Genomic DNA, 23,187 nt, shown 5'->3' on the forward strand with positions numbered 1-23,187 from the left:
GGACTATGAGGAGATCAGGAAATAGAAGGAACTTACTGTGCCAGTACATTAAAGGGATATTTGATTATCCCGAGAACGTGTGAACATGGCCGTTTAGCAGGCCTAGTGCAATTTAGATAGATATTAATAGTCAGGCTACGGTAGGGGAAGTGAATTCCCATCAGGGAACTGACCTTTCCTTTAGAGCAGCCTGTGACAGTCAGTAAAGAGAATCAGCACAGGCGCACTATTGAAAAAAATGCTTGTTTATTTATGTTGCCATTGCTATCTCCCCATGTAACTGATCCCATGTTAGCTTAGCTCAGTCCTGACAGCTGCTCCTGTCAAAAGCCCTGGTTCTCACTTATCCACAGCAAACGACGCATCTTTAGGTATTTGTTCAGTGCAGACTCGGAAGCACAGACCTATTGTGCTGTGCTAAACTGTAAATACCAGCTTCTGAGTTGCTCAGTATATGCGGTTTCTAAATAATCTCACAGGCTATTCACTTGAGGGAAAGTTCAGTACAAGTAAATTATTCTTAAGCAGTGAATATCCTCTTTGACTGCATACAATGAGAAAAAAAAAAAAAGTATTCATAACTTTCTCTCTTATCTAGATGTGAAATTATAATTATTAAAGGTGATCATAGGCAAAGATAAAGTGCATTATATCACTAGCATATATGGACTGCAAATGTAATTCACTTAGCTATATTAAAATAACTGTTTCTTTAATCACACTTTCAAATAATTCTAAAATAAGAGTATGCTGTAAGGAGCAGATATATCTTGTTGGTGGTTTAAAATTAGATCATACATTCTGCATGCCTGAAATCTGCTCCTTATAGGATGTGCATGCACATGTGTGTGTGGGAGAAAGGAAAAAAAGGATTCTCTTTTTACTACTCTCTTCATCTGCACTTTTGAATTCCAAAATGGAGCTTTATATTAAACCAGAATGGAATTAATTGTAATTAGGAGATTTTGCTGTGGACCACCTCCTCTAAAATTCACCCTTTGCTAACTGCCTCCTGTCACAAACCCCTCATCCAACAGCAAGATATTGAGCAGGTGAATACTTCTGCCAAAGAAAATGCACACAGTCAAACACATGTTTAAATGCTTTGCTAAACTAGATCCATATTACTGATCATGATGGCCCCATAACTGATGGCTTATCTGGAAAACCCTAACTACATCTTCAATGCATTTGTGTTTTTCCAAGGGTGGTTTCAGCAGACCAGGAGGAAAGCCAGGGGATCGGCCAGCACTGCTTTGGCTCCACGCAGGTGCTCTGCAGGTCAGCGCTGAAAGCCGCTGGATTAAGGGCTTAGTTTTGAAGACAGCAGTGTGCATTATCATCTTGGAGTTAAAAAGCCAAGGAAAAAAAGGAGGAAAGATTATGGTTACAGACATACAATTAGCCAGCCACTGTAGTTGCAGGGAGAGGGAAGCAGCTCAGTTCCCATTACAGTGGGATGCACTCTGTGCCTGGGCCGTGTCCAGAGGCAAGAGCCACGCGTGGGACAGCCCATGCGAGGAGCCCGGGGAATGTGGCAGCACCTGCCGACGACGGGGGTATCTTGGCTGTGGGCCCGGAGGCCCCGGAAGACGAGGTTGCCCATTCGCACCCAAACGTCGTCCCCGTCGCCAAACGCCTCCCTGCTCCCTCCCGGGGCAGCCCGGCCGGCCCGACGCGTCCCTGCGTGCCCCCCGCCGCTCACCCCCAGAACAGCCTGAGGCAGGAGCGCCATCTTCACAGCGGCAGGCAGCCCTGCCAGGCATCGGCCCACACTCCGCGGATCTAGCTGTGGCTGCCCTCCCTCTGAGCGCCGGGTTTCTCCCGTCCCCCCCGGCGGGGTGGGAGGCAGAGATATTTTTAACACCCGGCACCCCCGTCCTCCCCTCAGCCCCAACGGCCGCTGCCCCGCGGTTCCCGCCGGATCGCCCCCAGCGCGTACGCGCAGAGCGCAGCGGCGCCGCTCCACGCCCGGCCAGCAGGTGTCGCTGCCACACTCCGCGGGCAAGCCCCGCGCACCGGCCCGGGCGCGGCGGGGGCGGCGCGGTGGAGCCCCCACCGGTTCCGGGCCGGTTCCCCACCCGCGACTCCCGCCCCTCGGCCGCGGGGAAGGGTGAGCGGCTGCCAGTGCGGCGGGCGGCTGCCCCGCTTCCGCACCGGGCTGAGCCGGCGGCAGGTGAAGCGAGGTTCCTCGACGCCTCTCCGCGGCGGCGGCACCGCCTCCCTCGGTGCCGCACGGTGCCGTCCTCCTGCCCCGTGAATGGCTGCCGGCTGACTGACAGGCGAGGCGACCACACAGGGCGGCAGCTGCCTGGCGTACACCTATAAGGGCCGGCGGGGAAGGGGTGCCGGGTGGTGAGGGGCTGTCCGGTGAGCAGCCTCCCACAGTTGGGGGTGGTGGTGGTCCTCGCTCGGAGATCCGAGCGCTCTCGGAGGCGGGCGTTCGCCCGCTGGCTCCCCGCCCGCATCCCCGCCCGCCTAGCCCCGCTGATCTCCGCAGCAAGTGGCAGTCCCGCGCCGCGGGCCCCCCTCTCCGGCAGCGGCGCCCGAAGGATGCGGAGCGGCGGAGCGCGGGCGGCGGCGGGGCGCCGCGGGGGGACCCGCCGCTGCGCCGGGCGCGGGTGCCGCCGCCCCTGCGCGCTGCGCTGGGCAGCAGCAGCTCAGTGAGCGCGGTGGCCGCGGCGGGAGGAGGCGCAGGCGGGCTCGCTGCAGCCGCTGCCGTCGCCGGAGGGGCTGCGAGCCGCTCCGCGCCGGCGGTGGGGCTGCGCGGCGCTCCGCGCTGGGGAAGGCGCGGGCGGCGCCGCCACAGGTGACTTGCGGGCCGGGGGCCGTTTTCCGTCCCGCTGCCGCTCGGCCGCCCGTGCGCGTTCGTGCCCCTGCGCCGCGGCCGCCTGCGCGAAGCCCATCTTCGGCCACTTCGCCGTGCCTGCGCGAGCGGCAGCACCGGGGGACATGGCTTTGCTCCGGCTCCTTCTCTTCTTGCTCCTCGCCCAGCGGGGGCTCGGGGCCGCCGCTGGCCAAGGGCAGGCGGTGCGCGGCCGGGAGCGGGCGCTCAGAGGGAGGCAGCCTATTTACAACCACATCAAGAGCCGGGAGCCTCCGCCGGCCCCGCGGAGCCGCTCTACGGAGAGCACCATCTTGGCGCAGCGGCTCGCCGAGGAGGTGCCCCAGGACGTGGCCTCGTTCCTCTACACGGGCGATTTCCGGGAGCTGCGGCGTGCCAACTGCTCCGGGCGGTACGAGCTGGCCAGCCTCGCCGGCAAGTCGCGCTTCACCTCGCACCCCTCCCTGCACGGGGCCCTGGACACCCTCACCCACGCCACCAACTTCCTCAACATGATCCTCCAGAGCAATAAGTCGCGGGAGCAGAACTTGCAGGAGGACCTGGAGTGGTACCGCGCCTTGATCAGGAGCCTCTTGGAGGGGGACCCCAACATCTCCAGGGCAGCTATCACTTTCAGCACGGCACCTTTCTCTTCCACCCCCCAGGTTTTCCTCCAGGCCAGCAGACACGAGAGCCAGGTCCTCCTGCAGGACTTGTCCTCCTCGGCTCACCGCCTGGCCAACGCCTCTGTGGAAACAGAGTGGTTCCACAGCTTGAAGCGCAAGTGGAGGCCACATCTGCACAGGAAGGCCTTAAACACAGGTCCCAAAACTTTGGAGAACAGCTGGAAGAGGCGGGAGAGCTTCACTGCTGATAAGAACCACATCAGGTGGTCCTCGCCTTACCTGGAGTGTGAGAATGGGAATTACAAACCTGGCTGGCTAGTGACTCTCTCAGCAGCTTTCTATGGGCTGCAGCCAAACCTCCTCCCTGAGTTCAGGTAGGAGGAGTGTTCCTCTGCTTGCTTTCTATTGAGAAGGGGTTAGGATGGGGTTTTGGTTCTGCCCCCCTCCTTGTGCTGTGTCTCTGGAGTGACCAACCCTTGCCAGACAGGCTGCTCACTCACACCGCAGAGCAACCTCAGGCCTTCCTGTTGAGCTCTACCTTCGTGTGCGTTAGGGAGCTGTTGCTCAGTAGAAGAATCGCTTTCATCTCTGTAAGGCAGTGTTTGCTTTACCTGCTCCCATTGAAACAGGTGTGCGTGTGGGTTATGTTCCTCATGTGCTTCTGGTGGGGAGAGGAGGGCAGCAGTTGCCAGTTGTAGTTTATTGCTGACTGCAAGAGGAAGATGTTTATTTACTGAGGTGTTATTTCTAACTAAACTATATAATTAAAACTAGCTTGACCCCAGCTATGATTTTAACCAGCTGGGAAACAATGTTGTTATGCTTGTAAACTACTGTTTCTGGTCTCCATAGCACATCCACTGTGGGGTGTTTGAGCCTTGTCAGTGGTCAGTATATTTGTAAGTAAATAAGTGTTTGTGACGACAGGTCTGTCAGAATGTGTGTGGTTACAACCTGAACCAGCAGTAGGAAAGCTTTCCTTAGGACACCCCCAGTTACATAGCTGTGTAGCTGATAACTGGCATACATAAAGACTTGCTTATTTTCTATTGGTGTTAGCCCCAGGACTTTGCCACTGGGCTGCGACTAGCAGAGAGGAGTCTATAGAAAGGCCCATCCTTGTGTCTTTGTATTTCACAGCAAAAAGGGATTTTTCCACAGAATAAGATCAGCCTGCAGGGTACGAGGTGCTAGATTTTCCCACTGACACTTCTGTGGTGGGGCTCATGGGTAACTCCGTACCCTGGGGAGTGCCTGCTGCCCAGAAGCAGCTGGCATTTGTCAGGGGGTGAGAGAGGAGCACAGAATTTTTGTGCTGTGAACCAGTAGTAGGTAAAGATAGACAAGAACACAGCAGGTGCAGAAGAGATTTTGCTACACCTAGGTGGTGAGGCAGTAGTGTTTGTGAACACTGGTTTTCTTGGCTTGGTCTGAAATCTAGTGAGATCAAACAGGTATGAATGCAGTCATGCATCCTTGAAAAAAAAATAAATCTGTTGAACAGAGAGAGAAATAGGTAGCCACTATTATATCACCTTTTGCCCTGAAATTTTCACACTTGTGGGGCTGGTAGGGTTAAGGTAAAATGAGCTCATTGTTGCTGAATTCCTTTTGAGACCAAAAGCCAAGAACAGTTCTACTGCAGAGCTCTTCTGGACCCTAGCAGGGGGTCCAGAAAAGTTCAGGAAACTTCTCGTAGATTGTTGAAATGCAGTGTTTCACACCTGATGAACTTCAGGATGCAGATGAAAGCTAGTGTAGGCTGATACTCTCTTGTCAGGGATAGAGGTTCATATAACCTGAAGAACTACGAGGCTGGGGGTGGGATGGCAGGCACTAACCAGTGATCTGAGAATTTAGATCTTGATATAAAACTTAAAGAAGCTTCAGTCTTGACTTCAGCAAAGAGAAACAAAACATGTATTCCAAGCAAAATAGTCTGAAACTTTAATCTCGGTTCTGTGCCAAGATCCTGTGATGCCAGGAAGCATCTCAGTGGTGTGGGGGTCTGGTGTACAGAACACGCTGGGTCCATTTTGGAGTAACTTTGGCCAACCAAGGCAACCAGTAGAGGTCCTCCTGGGTGCAGTACAAAGCAATGCCTTCACTTCCTCATCTTCCCAGCCTCTCTTTACCATGTGGGAGTCACTTCGGTTGAAGAAATAGAATAACTTGTTGTAACCCTGATACTTCAAAGGGCATCCATTAAGCACATCTAAGCTTGGAGAACTTATTTAGAAGATCTTGCATGGCATACTCCATTGCAAGTTCCAAGTCTTGTATTGCTGTTGCACTGAACAGTTAGGACAAAACTAACAAAGTTTTGTTGTATCAAAACCAGAGATGAGTTAGTAAGTGTTTCTAAGAAAATGGGTCAGTAAGTTTTTGGTAGCTATATATGGAAGCAGGTGGAAGAAGTACATATAATATGTGCACATATTCTGGGAAGGCTAAATGATAGTTCGTGTTCCTGGTTTGAGGTATGTTACAGCAAAGATGGGCTTCTAATAAAAGCTTATTATGTGAAATATTGGAAAAAGTAACTCTGCAGCTACATAGGAAATACTATAAACAAAATACATTTCTCCAAAGACTTGTGGGATATCTTAATATTTGCACAATATTTTCTATGCTTGATAGACACACAGCCTTAGCATGAGATCTTGAGAAGAAATGGTTTAAACTATAAGCATGCAATATAAAAATGTAAATTCTAATGTGGTTATTAGACCATTAGTATTAATTACCAGAAGGTGCCTCTTGAAATAAGCTTTATTTCCCCTCACCACCTGAGTGACACAATAACTCACCTTTAAATTCCTATTTAAGGCACACATGGTATAAAAGCAGTATGTATTAACATCCATCTTTTGAGAAAGCTACATGGGTTCTCCCAACACAGTATCTCAGAACCATCTGTTAGGAGCATGATAATGGATGAGTTCACATGCTTCTTCCATTTAATAGCCTGGCATGAGGTCATCAATGTTAATTTAGTGCATGCCCCTTTAATATTCTTCTAAGAGTTTATGTACTTTATTCTTTGCTGACAATAGGTTTATGGCGTGGTACATCAGGATAAGAGACGTTCAGGAACACGTTATCTCAATGGAAGAATTCTTTCAGATTACAGAAGGAAAACACGGTGATCCTGCTTCTTGGTATCTTTTCTGTTGCAGTAACAGTCATGTGGCGTAGCAATGGAAAGCGTTTAATGAAGTCAATACTAATAACTACTACTGGTTATGTTCAATACATGCTACTACAGTGATGCTATTGTCAATGGCATTCTGAAAGTGCAGCAAAACAAAAAGCTTTGTTCTTTGTGTCATGAAGGGTTATAGTGCTTTCTGCCAGGTGTTACAGAATGGGGGGCTCTTGCAAACAGCTTGCTCTGCCTTTACTTTCACCTCCCACGTCCTCCTCGCCCCCCTTCCCAAGAGGTGACAGCCAAACTGTCCAAAGTGAAGGCCAAGGGAGGTGAGAGAATATGGTTGTTCAAGTTGTCTTGCCAAGGGTAGCACCGTAGGCCCATACTGATATGAAGTGGAGAAACCAAAGACAGCTTGATTGTGCTGATGAATGTACCAGAAGCTGTTCAGCCCCAGTGGGACCACGTTAGCCCAACGCAATGCTAAGCTAGTGGTGCTGACTGTCCGCAGCTACTCAGCAGTACTAGCTGGTGTTTTGTTGTCTGCATTTACTGGACTTTGACCTGCCTAAAGCGCAGGGAGAGAACATTACTACTTGCTTGTAAAATACAGTGTAGACTTGCATTCAGAAATGAGGATCTGTAGAGACTAGAAGTAATCACTTGATGTTAATCATTCCCTTGTCCTTTCTTAAAGTCTAAGCTGATGCAGTTTGAAGCTGGAATTCACCATCTAATGTGCCTAATCACTCTACAACTCTAGTGCTGCAGAGGGTAGAGCATGATAGCATTTGTCCCTGATCTTCTGTGACCTCCTCTGCTACTTCCTATTGCATGACGAGAATGAAGCATATTCCATGGCACGTGGCAATCTCTTTGCAGCCATGTTGTGGAAGTGGAAGGGTGTGAGAAGCTGCATGTCGTGAGTACATTTACTTCTCTAGAAGTACTTGCTCGGCCCTTGGCAAGGAAATGGGAGGTTTTCATTGCTTCAGCAGTCTAGGAGGCCAGTGGGGAGGATCACTCCTTGATCTGGAAGAAAGATGTGCGAGTAGTCAGCTACTAGGAACAAACAAGTCTTAAAAAAAAAAAAAAAAAAGACCGCCTGGGTTACTGTATCAGTCTCCTGCTGTCACAAGCCTGCTCAATGTCATCAGCTGCCCAACCTCCATCTTAAAGTGGGTGGGCTTCCCTCTTGACTCTCCAACCTGGCATGTCAGTGGACTGGATAGTTTCTTCTGATTTCTGATCTAAATTTATTCTCAGTCAGTTCTCATCCATTTATTCCTGTTCCAGAACTGCCTTCTATCTGAAATAGCACTGTTTGCTGATGTTTACTGCCCTGACCTATTTATAGAGAGCAGTCCCTTCTCCACTTTTGTTTGCTAGACTACACAAACCAGCTTTCTTTAGTCTCCTGTTATCAGCTCTCTGTTGCCATGGTCCCTCTTCTCAAGTCTTGTTCCAGTGTTTCTTGAACGTGGTTAGTCAGATTCATGTGCAATGTTTCAGCCTTGTGCAATGACATCAATTATCCCCAAACTCTGATGAATGAATCGCTGCTTTTGCAGTTCAAAATGTTCTCTTGTGTGCTTTTCTCATTTTCTTTAATGTTGTGTTGTAATATGTCAACATTTTGGGAACTGGTCATCTCTTTCTCACTATTTTTCATCTAGGAGGTCAGAATATCTTTAGGATACAGGCACATTTTTTTCTTTCCCACCATGTTCCAGTGAGGCCAGGTCATTTTTTCACCAAATCCAGGGCAGTATTTGCAACCTTTAAGGACTATTGGGAGAGTGCAATGGAATAATGGCTGTTCTGGCCACTTCTCTCTTAATTATTGGAAAGGTATTCCTTGATGCAAAGATTAATCTTTATTGCACAGTTAAATTTAGTTGTTTCTTCCCTAAAGGCAGTGTAATGTAGTGATTTCTACTGTAGTATTAACAGTGACTCAGACCACTCCAGTGTTAGGCCTTAATGGGGCTCTTAGTAAAGGAAGCATTATTGAAGGCAAATTAAACCATGGAGGTAGAAGTATATATGACAAATAAGTAATTTCTTAGGGAATATATGTGACTTCATCTTCTGCTAAATATTTCACAGCTATTTAATTGTTTGGTAAAATAACCATAAATGTAGACATAAAAAAAAATTGTAAAAATTAGTAACTTTTTTCTTTTAAACATGGTTTAATTTCTTCCTTTAGCCACCTTTTTTAGTCCCCCCTCATCTCTCCTTAGTCTCAGTACTGAACTAGGAAAGAAAATTCATTTTAACTGTTTAAGGAGGCTTTCTAATTTTTTTGTGACACGATATATTAGTTGTGTAATCCTGAAGATACTTTAAAATGGTGAGGCTGACGTTTTTTCTATAGCATGCCCTGGCCCATATAACATGGTTGAAGGTGTAGGTGGATTTAGAACAGGGTTTAAAAATGAAAAGGAATAACTTATTTCCGAGAACTTCTGACAGTCTTGGATTTATATTCCTGAAAAGAGATGAGATCAAAGAAATGTCTTCCTGTGATTTATTCTCTGCTTATAGAAACCCCCAGTATGTTTTACGTATTCTATAGACAATCAGTTATGTCTCTGTCTTTTTTTTGTATGACATCATGGATAAGGATAGAAAACTGGATGGTAATGAAACAAAAGGAACAATAAATAGGGATTTTTTTTCTAGAAACATCATTCAGCTTTCTTCACTATTGGAGAAACAGAACTGGGTCTATGAAGAATGAAGTTAAGTATGGCTAGCAGAGGATTGAAACACATACTACATTTATGTCCACAATTATGTAGCACATGGTAAGTTGCAATAAAAGGAACTAGCTTTTTGGGTCAAACTGCTGATTCCACTCCTCTGTTCTTTACCCCCCCTCCCCTTGGGCAAGGCTTCCAGCACAGCAGGTTATCAAAGCTCTTCTGAAGGGAATGGGCATGTGGCAGTCCTTACTATCTGAGAGTACTCCAGGGCTGTCGCCTCCTATTCTGTCTATTCATGAACCTGGGCTGAGATAGAGAAATGTTCCTAAAAGTAAGAAAAAAAGCATTGCTGTGTTAGGTCAGATTCATCTAGCCCTTTTTCCAAAAGCATTCTGGCAGGTACTTAGGGGAAAAAAAGTAAGTGGAGTTCTATCTTGGTTGTGTCCCATTTACAAAAATAAGCAATAAAAAAAAATTGTTTTTCAGACTCTATCTGAATGACAGTTGATAGTAAGTATGGATTAAATTAACCTCCATGATTTTAATTCACTTTTTAACCCATTTTTTTTTGTCTTCTGCAATGTAGTTTGGCATTGGATTCCATAATACAATTATGAAGTGTTTGGAGGAAAAAAAAAATTCTGTTTTTAAATTTGCTCCATGAATCTAAAGTCCTTGGGAGACCTTAGATTGTTGTGATAAACTACTTTGGAAAGTGTTCATTCATCTTCTCTGTGTCAGGCAGATTTAGTTGTAGGTTATACTAAGCTTATCACCTGCAAACTTTGTCACTGGTCATCCATTTGTGGTCATCTGTGAATGTATTGAACAAAGAAGGGGTAGTTGTGGTGCCCAGCTTGTCAACCTCCCTGCATGTAAAAACTGACTTTCATGTTGATACTCTCAAGAGTGGCTCAAAGGTTGGAGCCTTCCTGACTCTAAAGTGTGCAGTGACAAAAAGAATTCATTTTCTGCAAAGGCTGTCTCCACGCTGAGCAATTTTTATAGCTTGGTTATGTCTTGGTTGTCTGGCCTCACAGATTCTACTTCAGGGTTCTTTTTTCTGAGGTATTTGAAATGTTTTTAATTAGTAGAGCCTATGCTTTTCACATGTTGCTCAAGAATGTAAGACACAACCAAAAGGCACTTTGTAGTTTTGTATGTTCCTTGCCCAGGTTTATGCCTCTCCATTTCTCTTTTTTCTAATGTTGGCTTCTACTTCTCAGTTTTAAAATTCCCTTATTACCTTTAAATAAATCTTCAGTGTCAGAAGACTGGTTATAGTTAGGCTGAGGCCATCTCTCCTGTGTAGGATTCTTGTCATTGAAAAGCTTTTCTTATATAATTTTCTGTACTGTTCCTTGAGGCCCTTTCTTTCCACCTATCTCTTTGACCCCATGGATAGTAATGGGACCATTAAAAAGAAAAGATACTGGTTTCCTACTAAATAGCTTGAATTTGGCTCCAAGACCTGTTTTCATAGGAAGAATCTAATGTAAATGGTACCCCAGAATCATTGACATCTTGCATGCCTTTATAAAGTGATGCTTTGTGACAGAGTTAAGATGCTAGCAGTAACTTGAACATGCTCAAGCAGAAAAAAAATCGCCACCCCTCAAAGTATCTAGGAAGCTCTCTGACTAAACTGCAGGGAAATCCCCAGAGACGCAGCACTGCATGCCATAAATCTGAAGGCAGATTTGAATCTGAAATAATTCTTCAGACAACAGAGGATTCAGCTTTAAGTATTCTGCCCTTGTGGTACTGTTCCAAATGGCCTAGAGGGATTTTCTTTGCAGGTGAATCCTAATTCATGTGCCCACACTGTTATACCTTACTCTTCAGTTAAGTTTATTTTTAGTGAAAGCTAGTTCTCCTGTGAAAATGTGTGCTGAAAAGCAGCAGTCATGCTATGGCTGAGGAATTAGGTAGGTCTGTCTCTGGCCTATTAGTAGAAAATTAGTGGTAAGTGTGTGACCAGGTCAAAATCGTGTTGCATGTTACATCCCAGTAGCCTTTTGTGAATTTGACTGGATATGCAGAGGTAATAGTTCTAAAAATGTCTAAATGATCCTAAATCTTAATTCTCAAAAGTAACTTGAACTTGCAGAAGCTGCTGACTGTCAGTAAGACTTATAACTGAAAGTTACTTGTGGATTTGACACCAGGATTATTTTTGGATGCTCAGTTGATAATACATTGGAGGACCCTTAGGTGTCAGGTAGTATACACTGTTTGAAAATGAATATCCTTGAAAATGTCAGCCTCCAAAATGAGAATGCTCAGAAAAGGTATCTGCCCTGAAAACATTAGCTGTTCTAGTTACAGTATGTGTTTATCTAGAGGTGTTGGCATTTGCAGATTTGGGACAGCTGTAGAGAATTTGTTTTTCTTATTTCCTTGTTTTGTGGTAAGGAGGACTTATGAAGGATAGCATGTAGGGGTAAATGAATATGGCAGCAAGAATCTAGGCAGGCATTTAGATTTGGGGGGGGTGATGTCTGCTTCAGCATGTGATAACCATGTCTTGTACCTTAATTATAGCTGCTTGCAATGCTTACAGGTACAAAAAGAAATGTACAAACTTGGAAGACAAACTTTGGATGCCTGTTTAGCTGAGCTGTGATAAGCCCTGTGCCAAAAAGCTTCTGAAGATCTAGAGGACAAAGATATTGTTTATCACCATTTAAATGTTGGCAGGCTATTATTCTGTGTAGTTCTGGAGTAAGCTGGCTGGGAGAAAGAGAACATGCTCCTTCTGCTTTTTTATGATGTAACATTACAGGCAAAAAAATTCTTCTGTAGATATGGGTTTTACAACGTGTTGTTACAGTGAAATATTATAACTACAGAACCTATCAAGATAGCTAGTAGGTTAGGAAAATAAGCTTAAATCAATTTCTGGCACAGGTTTCAAGGCAAACAGCATGCCAACAAACAGTGGTACTGGAAATTAAGACAGACATGAAAGCCTCTTAAATCAAACCTCTGATCTGACAGAAAATCCTTGATGACATCATTCTTCAATGATTATCTATTATGTACAACTCAACTAATTCTTAACTTATATGTTAAACACAAATGTGCAATCCTTAACTATCCTTTTTTTTGTGTAAGGATTGTAAAATTGTGGCAAAACCCAAATATTTATTGTTATAAGGAGATTAACAAAATATACTTACTTGCCAGATGGTCCACAATTACCAGTAATATTGTTATTAACTTATCACTGTGGCTTGGGATCAGCCAGGCAGCATTGTCAATGTAGATGAATGTGTTATGCTGACAAGCTGAGTCTACTCTTATACTGTTGATATCTGTTGTTGATCATTTCTATCAAGATAGCAGAGCTGCAATTATTCCCAGTTAGTTCAATAAATATAACACTTGCAGGTAGCTGGTCCATGTACATTCTAATATTCTAGGAGGATGCATTCTTCCATATGTTCCATTTTCCGAACACTGAATCAAAAATAACTGAAAATGTGGGTGGCTAAGCAGGCTGTGCCAGATACTGTATTAATCACAGATGATTTCAGAAATACATCATCATGTACATATTGGTGTACTCTGTGTAATAATGGTGGGGTACAAGTCTGAGATGGTGTTTTAAAATGGCAAAGTATCCCAAATGAATGCAGTAAAAGTCTTGTGCCATCGTGATGCTTTCTGTAAATGTCACATGTATGCTTAGAGAAACTTTTCTTTTGAAAGCATTATAACCTCAAGTAGTTGCAGACCCTGTTACTACCTCAGCAGAACTGTGATGCTACCATGAACATACAGTGCACAGGTCTAGTGAAAAAGAGAATAATATGCACCATGGGGGAAAAAAAAAAAAGGAAAGTCTATGGTAGATTGTAACTGTCAGGAGAGATTGTTTTCATATGCCTGCTTCTGGACTGTACTGTTTTTCTTTCCTGTAGATTTTGACCCCAGAAATTCATAAAGCTCTGAGAAAAGGAAAAAGCAAAACAACTTAATCATATCAGAAGTTCAGGCTGTACTACAGAAGAGCTGCAGACAGGAGAAGAGTGTAGGTAGAAATGTTTATATTGAGTTAATGAAGACTGGGTTTTTTGAAAGGCAAACATTCTTGTAAGAAAAGTTTTAACACAAGAGAACCAAAGGGAAAATGCATTCAGTTTCAAATGGAAGAATTTTGTAGTATTTCTAGAAGTAGTATTGTGAAAATATTTTGAAATTAGATAATTTTCAGGCCTGCATAGTTTAACAGGGAGCTCCTGACAAAACTCAAGCATAAAATGAAAGTGCACAAGAGGTGGAAACAAGGTCAGGTAACCTGGGACAAATATGGAGATGCAGTCTGAGCGTGACTGTGAACATCCTGTATCAGAAATAGTGTGGCCAGCAGAACTAGGCAAGTGGTGGTCCCCTGGCATTGGGGAATGCCACACTTCGAGTACTGCGTTCTGTTTTGGGCCCCTTGCTGCATGAAGAACGTTGAAGTGCTGGAGTGTGTCTGATTATGCATTTCTATGAATCTGTGCATGGTGGGATTAGGGAAACAAAACCCACGTGGGGCTGACTCTGGTGACTGATGTGAAGGGTGACAAGAAGTACGTACACCAGTAGCAAAACTGGGCCTATGGAGAATGTGGGCCTGCTGCTCAGTGGGCTTTGTGACAGAGGACATGGAAGACATTGAGTACCTTGCCCTCTTCCAACAACTACAGGCTGATCAGCCTCACCTTAATCCTGGGGAAAGTGATGGAGCAAATCTTTATGAAAACTAGTTTTGAAACATGTGAAGGAGAAGAATGTGATTGGGACTAGTTGGCACGGGTTCACGAAGGGCAAATAGTGTTTAACCAACCCAATAGCCTTCTGTATATAGATGACTGGGGGCCAGTCACTATTGATATACCCCAGGGGTTGATACTGGAGCCAATTCTGTCTGACATTTTCATTTGGTGGTCCGGACAATAGGGTTGGGTATGCTCTTAGCAAGTTTGCAGGTGATAAAAATTGGGAGGAGTGGCTGAGGGACTAGATGGTTGTGTTGCCATTCAGGGAGACTAAAACAGGCTGGAGAAATGGGCAAACAAGAATCTTGTGAAGTTCAGCAAAGGGAAATGCCAAGTGCTGCACCTGTGGAGGAATAACCACATGCCCCAGTACAGGCTGGGGGCTCAATGACTGGAAAGCAGCTTTGCAGAGAAGGCCTGGGGGTTTCTGGTGGACACCAATTTGATAGGAACCACCAGTGTGTGCTTGTGGCAAAGATGACTGACAGCCTCCTGGGCTGTGAGAGGTAGAGCATTGCCAGTGAGTTGAGGGAGGTGATCCTTTCTCTTTACCCAGCATGGTGAGGCCCCACTGGGAGTCCACTTCTGGACTCCTCAGTACAAGAGACATGGATCTACTGGAGTGAGCCACAAAGATGATTAAAGGTTGGAGCATCTTACAGACAAAAGGGCTGAGCAAGCTGGGACTGTTCAGCCTGGAGAAGAAAAGGCTCCAGGGGTATCTTACACATGTGTGCAAATACCTGATGGAAAAGCATAAAGGAGACAGAGCCAGCCTCTTCTCAGGGGTAGTCAGTGAAAGGACAGAAAGTACAAGAGGCACAAACTGAAATATAAGAAATTCCATTTAAACATGAAAACTTTTTTTGACACTGTGATGGTGGTCAGACATTAGATCAGGTTTCCCAGAGGTGGTAAACTCTCCATTATTGGAAGTATTAACGAACCCAACTGAACTGGACCTGTTTTGAGCAGGTGGTTGAACTGGATGATCACAAGAGGTTTCTTCCAATGACAGCTGCTGTATGAATCTGTTATTTTTCACATCTGTTTTGAACAAAATAATTGTATTAAAGGGTTTTCAAGGGATACAAGTTATTAAATAAGTCTGCTGTGAAACATCTAGAAATAAGTTTCCTTTCTTTCCAGTATAGCTCTGAGTGTGAGGATGCTATCCTGCTTTATGCCTCTTGGCCCACTAGAACATGCTACTAATTCTTTAAATTGCAGCATGTCTGGTATGAGGTCATACTCAAATGCTTGCTCAGTGTGCTTGTTGTCCCTAATTCCTCTGGCTTGTATGTGTTGCCTTTTTCACAAGTAACCTCTAGGTAAGTGTCATGGTTTTGCCCCAGCTGGCAGCTCAGCACCATAGAGCTACTTGCTCGCTCCCCCCGTGTTGGGATGGGGCAGAGAAGTCGAAGAGTAAAAGTGAGAAAACTTGTGGGTTGAGATAAAGACAGTTTAATAGGTAAAGCAAAAGCTGTGCACACAAGCAAACCAAGGAATTCATTCACTACTTCCTGTCGGCAGGCAGGTGTTCAGCCATCTCCAGGAAAGCAGGGCTCCATCATGTGTAATGGTTACTTGGGAAGACAACTGCCATCACTCTAAATGATCCCTCTTTCCTCCTTTTTCCCCCAGCTTTATATGCTGACCATGACATTGTTATGGTATGGAATATCCCTTGGGTGAGCTGTCCCAGCTGCATCCCCTCCCAACTCCTTGTGCACCCCCAGCCCACTCGCTGGGGCCCGCTTGCAAAGGCCTTGGCTCTGTGTGAGCACTGGTCAGCAGTAACGAAAACATCCCTGAGTTATCAGCACTGTTTCCAGCACAAATCCAAAACACAGCCTGATACTAGCTACTATGAAGAAAATTAACTCTATCCCAGCCCAAATCAGCACAGTAAGTTTTCTTTTGAAAATTTTTATTATATCCCTGCGTACTGACGCTGTGTTTCTGCAGAGTCCGCTCATGCCTACAGGGCAAGCTCTTAAGGTGTTTCTCCTCTCCTAGCAGTGATTAGTTTACCCTTAATTTCCAATCTGTATCTCTCTCTCCTCGGAAGTCTTTGTAGAAGGAAAGTGGAGTTTCCTCCCCTACCAGTTGAAAACAAAATATACACAAGGGAAAAGCTTTCCATGTAAAGGAAATAAAGACCTACTTCCCTAAGGTGCTCAAGAGTCTCCCAGGTGAATCTGTTGCAGTCCTAATAAGGATGAATCATCACTGTTTTTCCTACTGTGTAAACTGATTTCTTTAGAGTAGTCAAACTGACGCTAATGCTTGAGGGACCCTTGCCAAGGTGCCTGGTGTATGACATGAACAACGAGAGCAAGAAGTAGTGTTGTTCCTGGTCCTGCTGCCTGCTTGGTGCCTGCATGCAGCCACAGTGAGATTATTCGCTTGCAGAACAGGTCCTGTCCCCAGCCCACAAGCTAATATTTATGTTCAGAAAGGTCCAGAAAATATTAGAAACCTACCTAGTGGGATCTACACATGACCAGATGAGGAGTTAGTTACCTCTACTCCTATGACCATCTGTGACAGATAGCTTGTTACCAGATTAAGCTTGTAATCCAGTGACATCAACATCTTATAAAGAGTTAGTCTGTACAGTATGGCAGTTTTCCTCTTGAGCTCATAGGTCACCTGGAGCATGGAAAAAACAGTTCATTGGGGTGGAAGCATAGTTTTAGCAGTCCCTGGGGAAGCTGTTGTTCAAAACAAGTGGAAAGGCACAAAGCTGTAAACTAAAAATATTTTTGAATATTCTAGAAGCATGGTGTGTGCCATTTCAAACTGAACTTGCTAGAGCCAGCACTTAATTTCTAAGTGTGCTTAGCATCAGATTGTTTAGATAATAGGCAGGAGACGGAGCGGGATGAAATGTACCTGTCCTGTCTAACTTCCTACTGGCTATCCTACATAATTTCCTAATACATTCATCTTCAGATCACTTAAATGATGTGCTTGTGTTTGTCCAATGACTATATGTCATGTCTGAAGATGAATGTCCAAATATAACTGTTGCGGACACTTTGCACTTGGTTGTACTGGGGCCAGGTATGAGGGAGCAGTACTGTCCTCGTTTTGATCAAGCTTGCCTGTTCTGATTTTGTTCATGTGGCCTCAAATATATGGCTCTGTAGCTATTATTATTATTATATACTGAGCTTTAATTAAAAGATGCAACACTCTTTGGGGTGGGTGAGGTGTTCTTGAGATAGAGGTTGGGCCATGCCTTTGGTAGGGAATGATGGTGTTTGTAGTTATGGAAGTTCAGACTGTGGAAATTAACTGTGGAACTTTTGTCTAAAGTGACTGAAGTGGGTGACTTAAAAGGAATGATACCCTAGATTTAAGAAATCAGTACAGAGCATTCATCCGTTACGAGTGAGTCGGTGTAATGATCTACCTACCAGAAGTTGCATACTGACGTTTTTGCTAAGTCCAGACAGCAGCAAAGCAGTCACAGATACGTGCTCTCACAAGGTGACGCTATAAATGTTCTATGTCCAGAGTCATTCTGGAGGTTATTTTAGAGAGAGTAAGGAAATTTTTGAAGGTGTATTTTAAGATATACAACTACAGCCTTACAGCTTTTTTTTTCTTCTGGTGATTTCTGAGTTGTTTATAAAATAGAGCGTTGGCTCTGAAATGGGGTTGTTAGCTTTTCATTCAAAAAATTTCTGAGGGAAACTGTTGATGGTGAAAACTTGAGTGTTCTTGGCATAGAACTAACACAGTTCAGACAGTTCCTGAGGACCTGTGCATGTAGAAAATGGTTTTTTTTGGTTTCACAGACATCGGTGGTCTGCTCTGGGCTTGTGCCAGAGCATCAGCGCCTTCTGATGCTGTATCAGGTGTTATCAGCGCTGGCTGGCAGAGATGGGGAGAGAGGGGTTTGGGTGCCTGTGGAGGAGAGGCCTGAAGTCACTGGAGATCAGGGTGTCTCTGGGGAGAGTACAGAAAAAGGTTTTTCCCAGTTGTTTTGGCAAAGAGCATTCCCTGGAGCAAAGGGGAGGGTGTTGTCAGTGCTGGGCTTGGGGGTGAGGTGTGATGCCTGGTACTGTACTTGGGGTCGGCCAGGGAGGTTGCTGGCCTCTGAAAAAGTAGTGCAGGTTGTCCATTGTATTTATTTTAGTTCTTTGCTGTGTTGTAAAATGTGAAGGGCATTAAATTGAGTGTATAACTTATTCTTACCTGCTGCCTTACACTTAGTGCATTAGATTTACCAAGCTCTTGTCGTAATACATCTCGGTAAGGTCTAACAGAAGAATGTGTTGCTGCAGTCGTGGCTACAGGAACACAAAACTTCTCTGTTTTTGGACATTTCATCAAATTCCGTATTTAGAAGAAAGGTGTAGTACCACTTTGCAGGCTATAGCATCATAAAGAACTTTAATCTGTTTCTGTAGTTGCTGTGTTCAAGGCTGTTTTTCTCTATTTTCAGAGGGGTTGTCAAAGTTGACATCAATCTGCAGAAGGTGGACATTGACCAGTGTTCCAGTGAGGGGTGGTTCTCTGGGACGCACAGGTGTCATCTCAACAATTCCGAGGTATGTCTGTCCCTAAGGGACTGAGCTACGCTTGAATAACAAGTCTTTCCACTGTGAATAATTTTCTGTAGTATAAATACTATCTATTTTATAGACTTTAAATGTGGTTTGTAGGCTGAAAAAAAAATCTTTCTGCGCAAGACGTTATGGTATGTGTGAATTTCAGCAATATTGGCATTAAATAAAACAGAAACTAAGTTATTGTGTGGAAATAACAGCTATAGGGAGAAAAGAATATTACCAGTGAAATGATTTACAAAATTCTGCTTGCAAGTCCAGCAATTATTTTACACTCAAAATCAAAATAGACTTTTAATGTCAGTGTCATTTTTGACTGGACAACCTTGCAAAATCCTGTAAAAGTAGCTCAAATACTGCTAATAATTAATCAGAAAAACATGGGCTTTTGGTAGAATGATACAGAATAACAGCCAGAATTGGATACTGTAATTCTTTCTTAATAGAAATGCCAACATTTTGACAGAGATGACTAAATGTTTCTGTTCAGCTCTTTCCTGCTTCCCCTTTCCTCTGAAGGTCTGTGTCTGGCTCCGTCTGTCAGCATATCGTAGATCATTCAGCCTGGCCAGTCATTATGTGTTCAGTGAAACTTTAAAACAAAATACATTCAATGATTTTTCTTTTTATTATGGCATATGATGTTGTTTTCAAAGGCCCCATTTGTTTTCTGTCAGAGTAGGCACCTCATGCGCTTCTGTGCTTTTAGAAAGGACAATTAAAATGTAGGGAGAGTTGACAGTTGTCTACCAGAAGTCAGGAGATGTTTGCCCAATTTGTTGTAAAATGCCAGTTTATCAAAGCCAAATCTAAATTTAGTAAAGAGTTGGTTTTGATGAATTCATTGACTAACATTTTTGAGCAAGAAAACCTCAGAATTTTGTAAACATCCTTTTTGGTATTTTTTTACTTGAATTTTTTTTTTTCTTAAAATAAACTTGGAACAGGAAATCAGGAAGTCTTTGATAAAGACTAATTTTAAATGAAATATTTCTGCAAATGGAAAAAGACTTTTTTTCTTTGACAAGTACTTTTTGACTTCTGAATTCAAGGGAACACTTTTTTAATATCTCATGTTGCTTCCTAGAAGAAAATTTTGTTTCCCATGAGATCTGGTAAACCTTGGTTTTTAATATATGCTAGTTATCCTGAATGTGATTATACATTTTGCCGAGTGCTCCTCCTTTTCCTAATGTCTTATGAGCAAAATTGTCAGCAGAGGGGTGGGATTGTAAGTTGCATCTCTTCCTACAACCAAGAAGAAAAGAGAAAAAAAAAAGCCCTATGAGAAGACTAAGAAAAACCAAGGCAAAAATAAAATGGAGAAAATGAAGAAAGATCAATGGTGGGCTTTAATGCACCTTTGGTCTAGTTCAAAGTCCATTGTTTGCTGTAATGGGCTCTGAATTGTTCTCTGTATTCTTAATATATAGGAAAACAGAATTGGAGTCAAGCCAAATTGGATATAGTTCCCTTCCAAATCTAAGTCCGTAAGAGTGTGTCCTGGAGAAAACAATGAAAAAGCTGCTCTCTCTGGAAGAATTTGTTGGAGAAGGGGGGGAAATAAAATGATTTTTTTTCACTTTTCACAATTCATTTTCATGGGAGTAAAAAGTAGTTCTTATTTCTCTGTAGAATTCACTCTGATTATGAAAATGGGTTTTCTTCATGAATATGACATTCAGTAAAATCTACCTTCCATTTTATAGCAGAGTGTCATTTAGGAAACAGTGCAGAATGAAATTCTGCATGAAAGACAACCTTAAGAGTTACAGAAAGTTTTCTATGACTTGCAAAAAACATTTTAATTCCACAGTCTTTATTGTCTCAGTGGGCAAGCTGGAAAATCTCACCTCTATGATTTGGTTTCTTAGTGCTCATGAGAAACTGAGGTGGCTGTTATGGACCACGGAGACATCTCCAACAGCTTTGAGCCAGGACGGGGTTCTTGGCATTCTGGGCTGCTGAGAGGGTGGTGGGCATTTCCTGTCTGCTGAAGGAGAGAGTAACATTTCTTTTACTTAAAATGGACATTATGGATCTGTTCTCCATGTTGGGATTCTGGGGTATGTTGTTGTAAAGCTGGCTGTGCTCAAGTAAGTTTCTTTGCAGAGCTTTTATTTGCCAGACTTACTTGCACTGTTGTTTTTACCTCTTTTTTTTTCTGTCCCTGTTTATTCTGCATAGTGTTTTCCTTGTTCTTTAGAGCTAACAAAGACTGCTCTTATAGTTTACAGGAATCTTTTTTTTATACAGTACTTCTGCTACAGTTGAGTCCAACCTGATATATCAGTATAAAACCAGAGCTGCTTTGTGCTGTTTTGATAATAGGAAGTACTATGTTTGCTGATGTTACAAAGGATGTTTTATTTTTCAAACTGGGCAGTTGCATGCTTTTATTTTAGTAAGCCTCCTGTGATGCTGTAGTCCATAAGTGAGTTCCTGTGATGCAAAAAGGAATTAAAATATACATTCTAGGGCAGAAGTTCTTTAATGAGTGATGCTCACTCACTCCTTAACACGTTAAGATGTTAATAACATGGGTAAGGAGATAAATGCTACTTCACAAATGGCTTTTCAACTTGTTTGTAGAGCAAAAACCTGCCAGCTGTTCTTCCTTCTCATAGCACTTATTAGAGTGTTAAATCAACAAGGCTGTCATGACTAAGAGAAGGATATATAGGTAATACAAACCTCCCCCAAAATGAAACTTGGAGGCAGGGAGTGCCTTTCATTATTGTGCCTGAAGAGGATGAGACTCCTTGGTTAACAACAGTGACCCTGGGGATGGGGAGTTGCTGGCAACAATCTGTAGAGAAGCTTTCTCTCCTTTTACCCTATGGTCATCACTTCAGGAGAGTTCAGTCTGATGGGGACTTCTGTTCTTTCTTTACAAGCAGTTCCCATATGCTGCTTTTCACACCTTGTTTCATTGGAATCTACCCTGTGGAATAAGGGTAAATTACACAGTTGTGCAGCAATGCATTCCACACAGTTTGCCTTATAAATGCTAATGAAATCCTCTCATTTATCTTCGTAGAGGCAGACAGAGAAATACCTGCTGCCACTGGAATGCTCTGCCCCAGATTACAAAGTCTGTCTCCAACAGTGTAAGGAAGAGAACAGAGATCTCTGAATTTCCAGTTCTGCTTAAGTTAGGCCCTGCTTCCTCTCTTTAGTTTTGTTAGGTGACTTGAGTATTTAGTGCAGCGTAGCCTTTCTGCAGACTGTTTGGTGAGCCTTTGCTGTAGTGAATTTCTGATTTAGCTCTGAAAGTCTGTTTACTGCATAGCCCATACTACATGGCTGGGCTACCAGTGCCATTAAATCTAAGGGATAAAGCTCAATATTTCAGAGATACAATTTCCTTCTTCTCTAGCACTGTGAAAATATACCAAGTGACAGAGGAAGGGGAAGGGAGTGACTTAGGGAATGGACAAGAGGAGAAAAAACCCCCAGCTTATGGGTTCCTAAAATGCTTCTTTGTCAGTTAATTTTATAGTGGCTAAAATCTACTAGACGCATCACAGACAAATTTTCCTACTTTCTGGGCTGTCCTGAAGCATTTGTCTTCTAAATAAAAATCAGTTGAAAGGAGGGACATGGAGGTGCATTACAGTGAATGTAAACATATGGTATATCAGTGGTCTGTATGTGATAGACAGAAAAAAGGAAGGAATGGATGGAACCCAAATTCTACCAGAAAATAAAGACATCGTTGTTGAAAGTACTGTATTGCCTTCACGTGCTCTGGCACAGAATCAGTAGGAGATGATGCTGACTGTGACATTGGGATTTGGCTTTGGAAGGTCATCAAGAGTAACCTGATTGTGTGATGGAATAGTTGTACAAAGTGCTAGTCCTTGCTGGAAAGAAAAATAGTATGTGGTTCGGGAATTAAAGAATATTATGACTCAGATACATAAAATGCTTGGACATACTATTCCGCCTTTAACTGCCATCTGTCCTTAGATTTAGGTGTTCCTCAGGAGGTAGATTGGTGACTCTTAAATATCTTGCTTTATGTATAGTGCCCTCAAATTGAATACAAACCAAAAGCAAGTGCCGGTAACTTTAGATTCCTTTTTTAAATTGACTACCTAAATTCCTAATATATAGTAATATTTTTCCCTGATTTGTTCTCTTTTGTGCACAGGAACCATATATCCCTGATTTCATAGCAGCCTAGATGAACTGAGAGAACAAGAGTGACCTCCTTCAACCTCAAGATGACTAGAAACTGCCCAGTCTAATTAGGCAGGAAGTTAGTGAGGCTTTACACAGGAAAGCCAAGCAGCAGCTAAAGGCTACTTCAGTTGTGATTGTTTTTCTCTTTTTTTTTTTTTTTTTTTTAATTGTATCAGCCAAAAAGAGGCTTATGGCCAGGTGTTCTTTTCTTGACCTGAGGGAATAAGGGACAACTCATGGTGAAGCAGAGAGCGCTATATTCTCCTTCTTGCCCTCTATCTTGACACCCAAATAGGGAACAGTTTCCCCAAAAAGATACATGGGCAAGAGATTTG

At 43.6% G+C, this 23,187-nt stretch overlaps 1 protein-coding gene across 1 annotated transcript in view; it reads left to right on the plus strand.

The window, feature by feature from the left end:
• The first annotated feature begins 2,680 nt into the window (after nucleotides 1-2,680).
• GPR158 (G protein-coupled receptor 158) overlaps nucleotides 2,681-23,187 on the plus strand; it is a 204,352-nt gene continuing 183,845 nt past the window's right edge. The window contains exons 1-2 of the mRNA XM_075746378.1: nucleotides 2,681-3,824; nucleotides 18,541-18,646. Of these exons, the coding sequence (XP_075602493.1) occupies nucleotides 2,953-3,824; nucleotides 18,541-18,646 (978 nt within the window). The 5' untranslated portion in view covers nucleotides 2,681-2,952. The remainder of the gene's footprint in view (nucleotides 3,825-18,540; nucleotides 18,647-23,187) is intronic.

This window comes from Balearica regulorum, chromosome 2 (genome assembly GCF_011004875.1).
Source record: "Balearica regulorum gibbericeps isolate bBalReg1 chromosome 2, bBalReg1.pri, whole genome shotgun sequence".
NCBI classification, from domain to species: Eukaryota; Metazoa; Chordata; class Aves; order Gruiformes; family Gruidae; genus Balearica; species Balearica regulorum.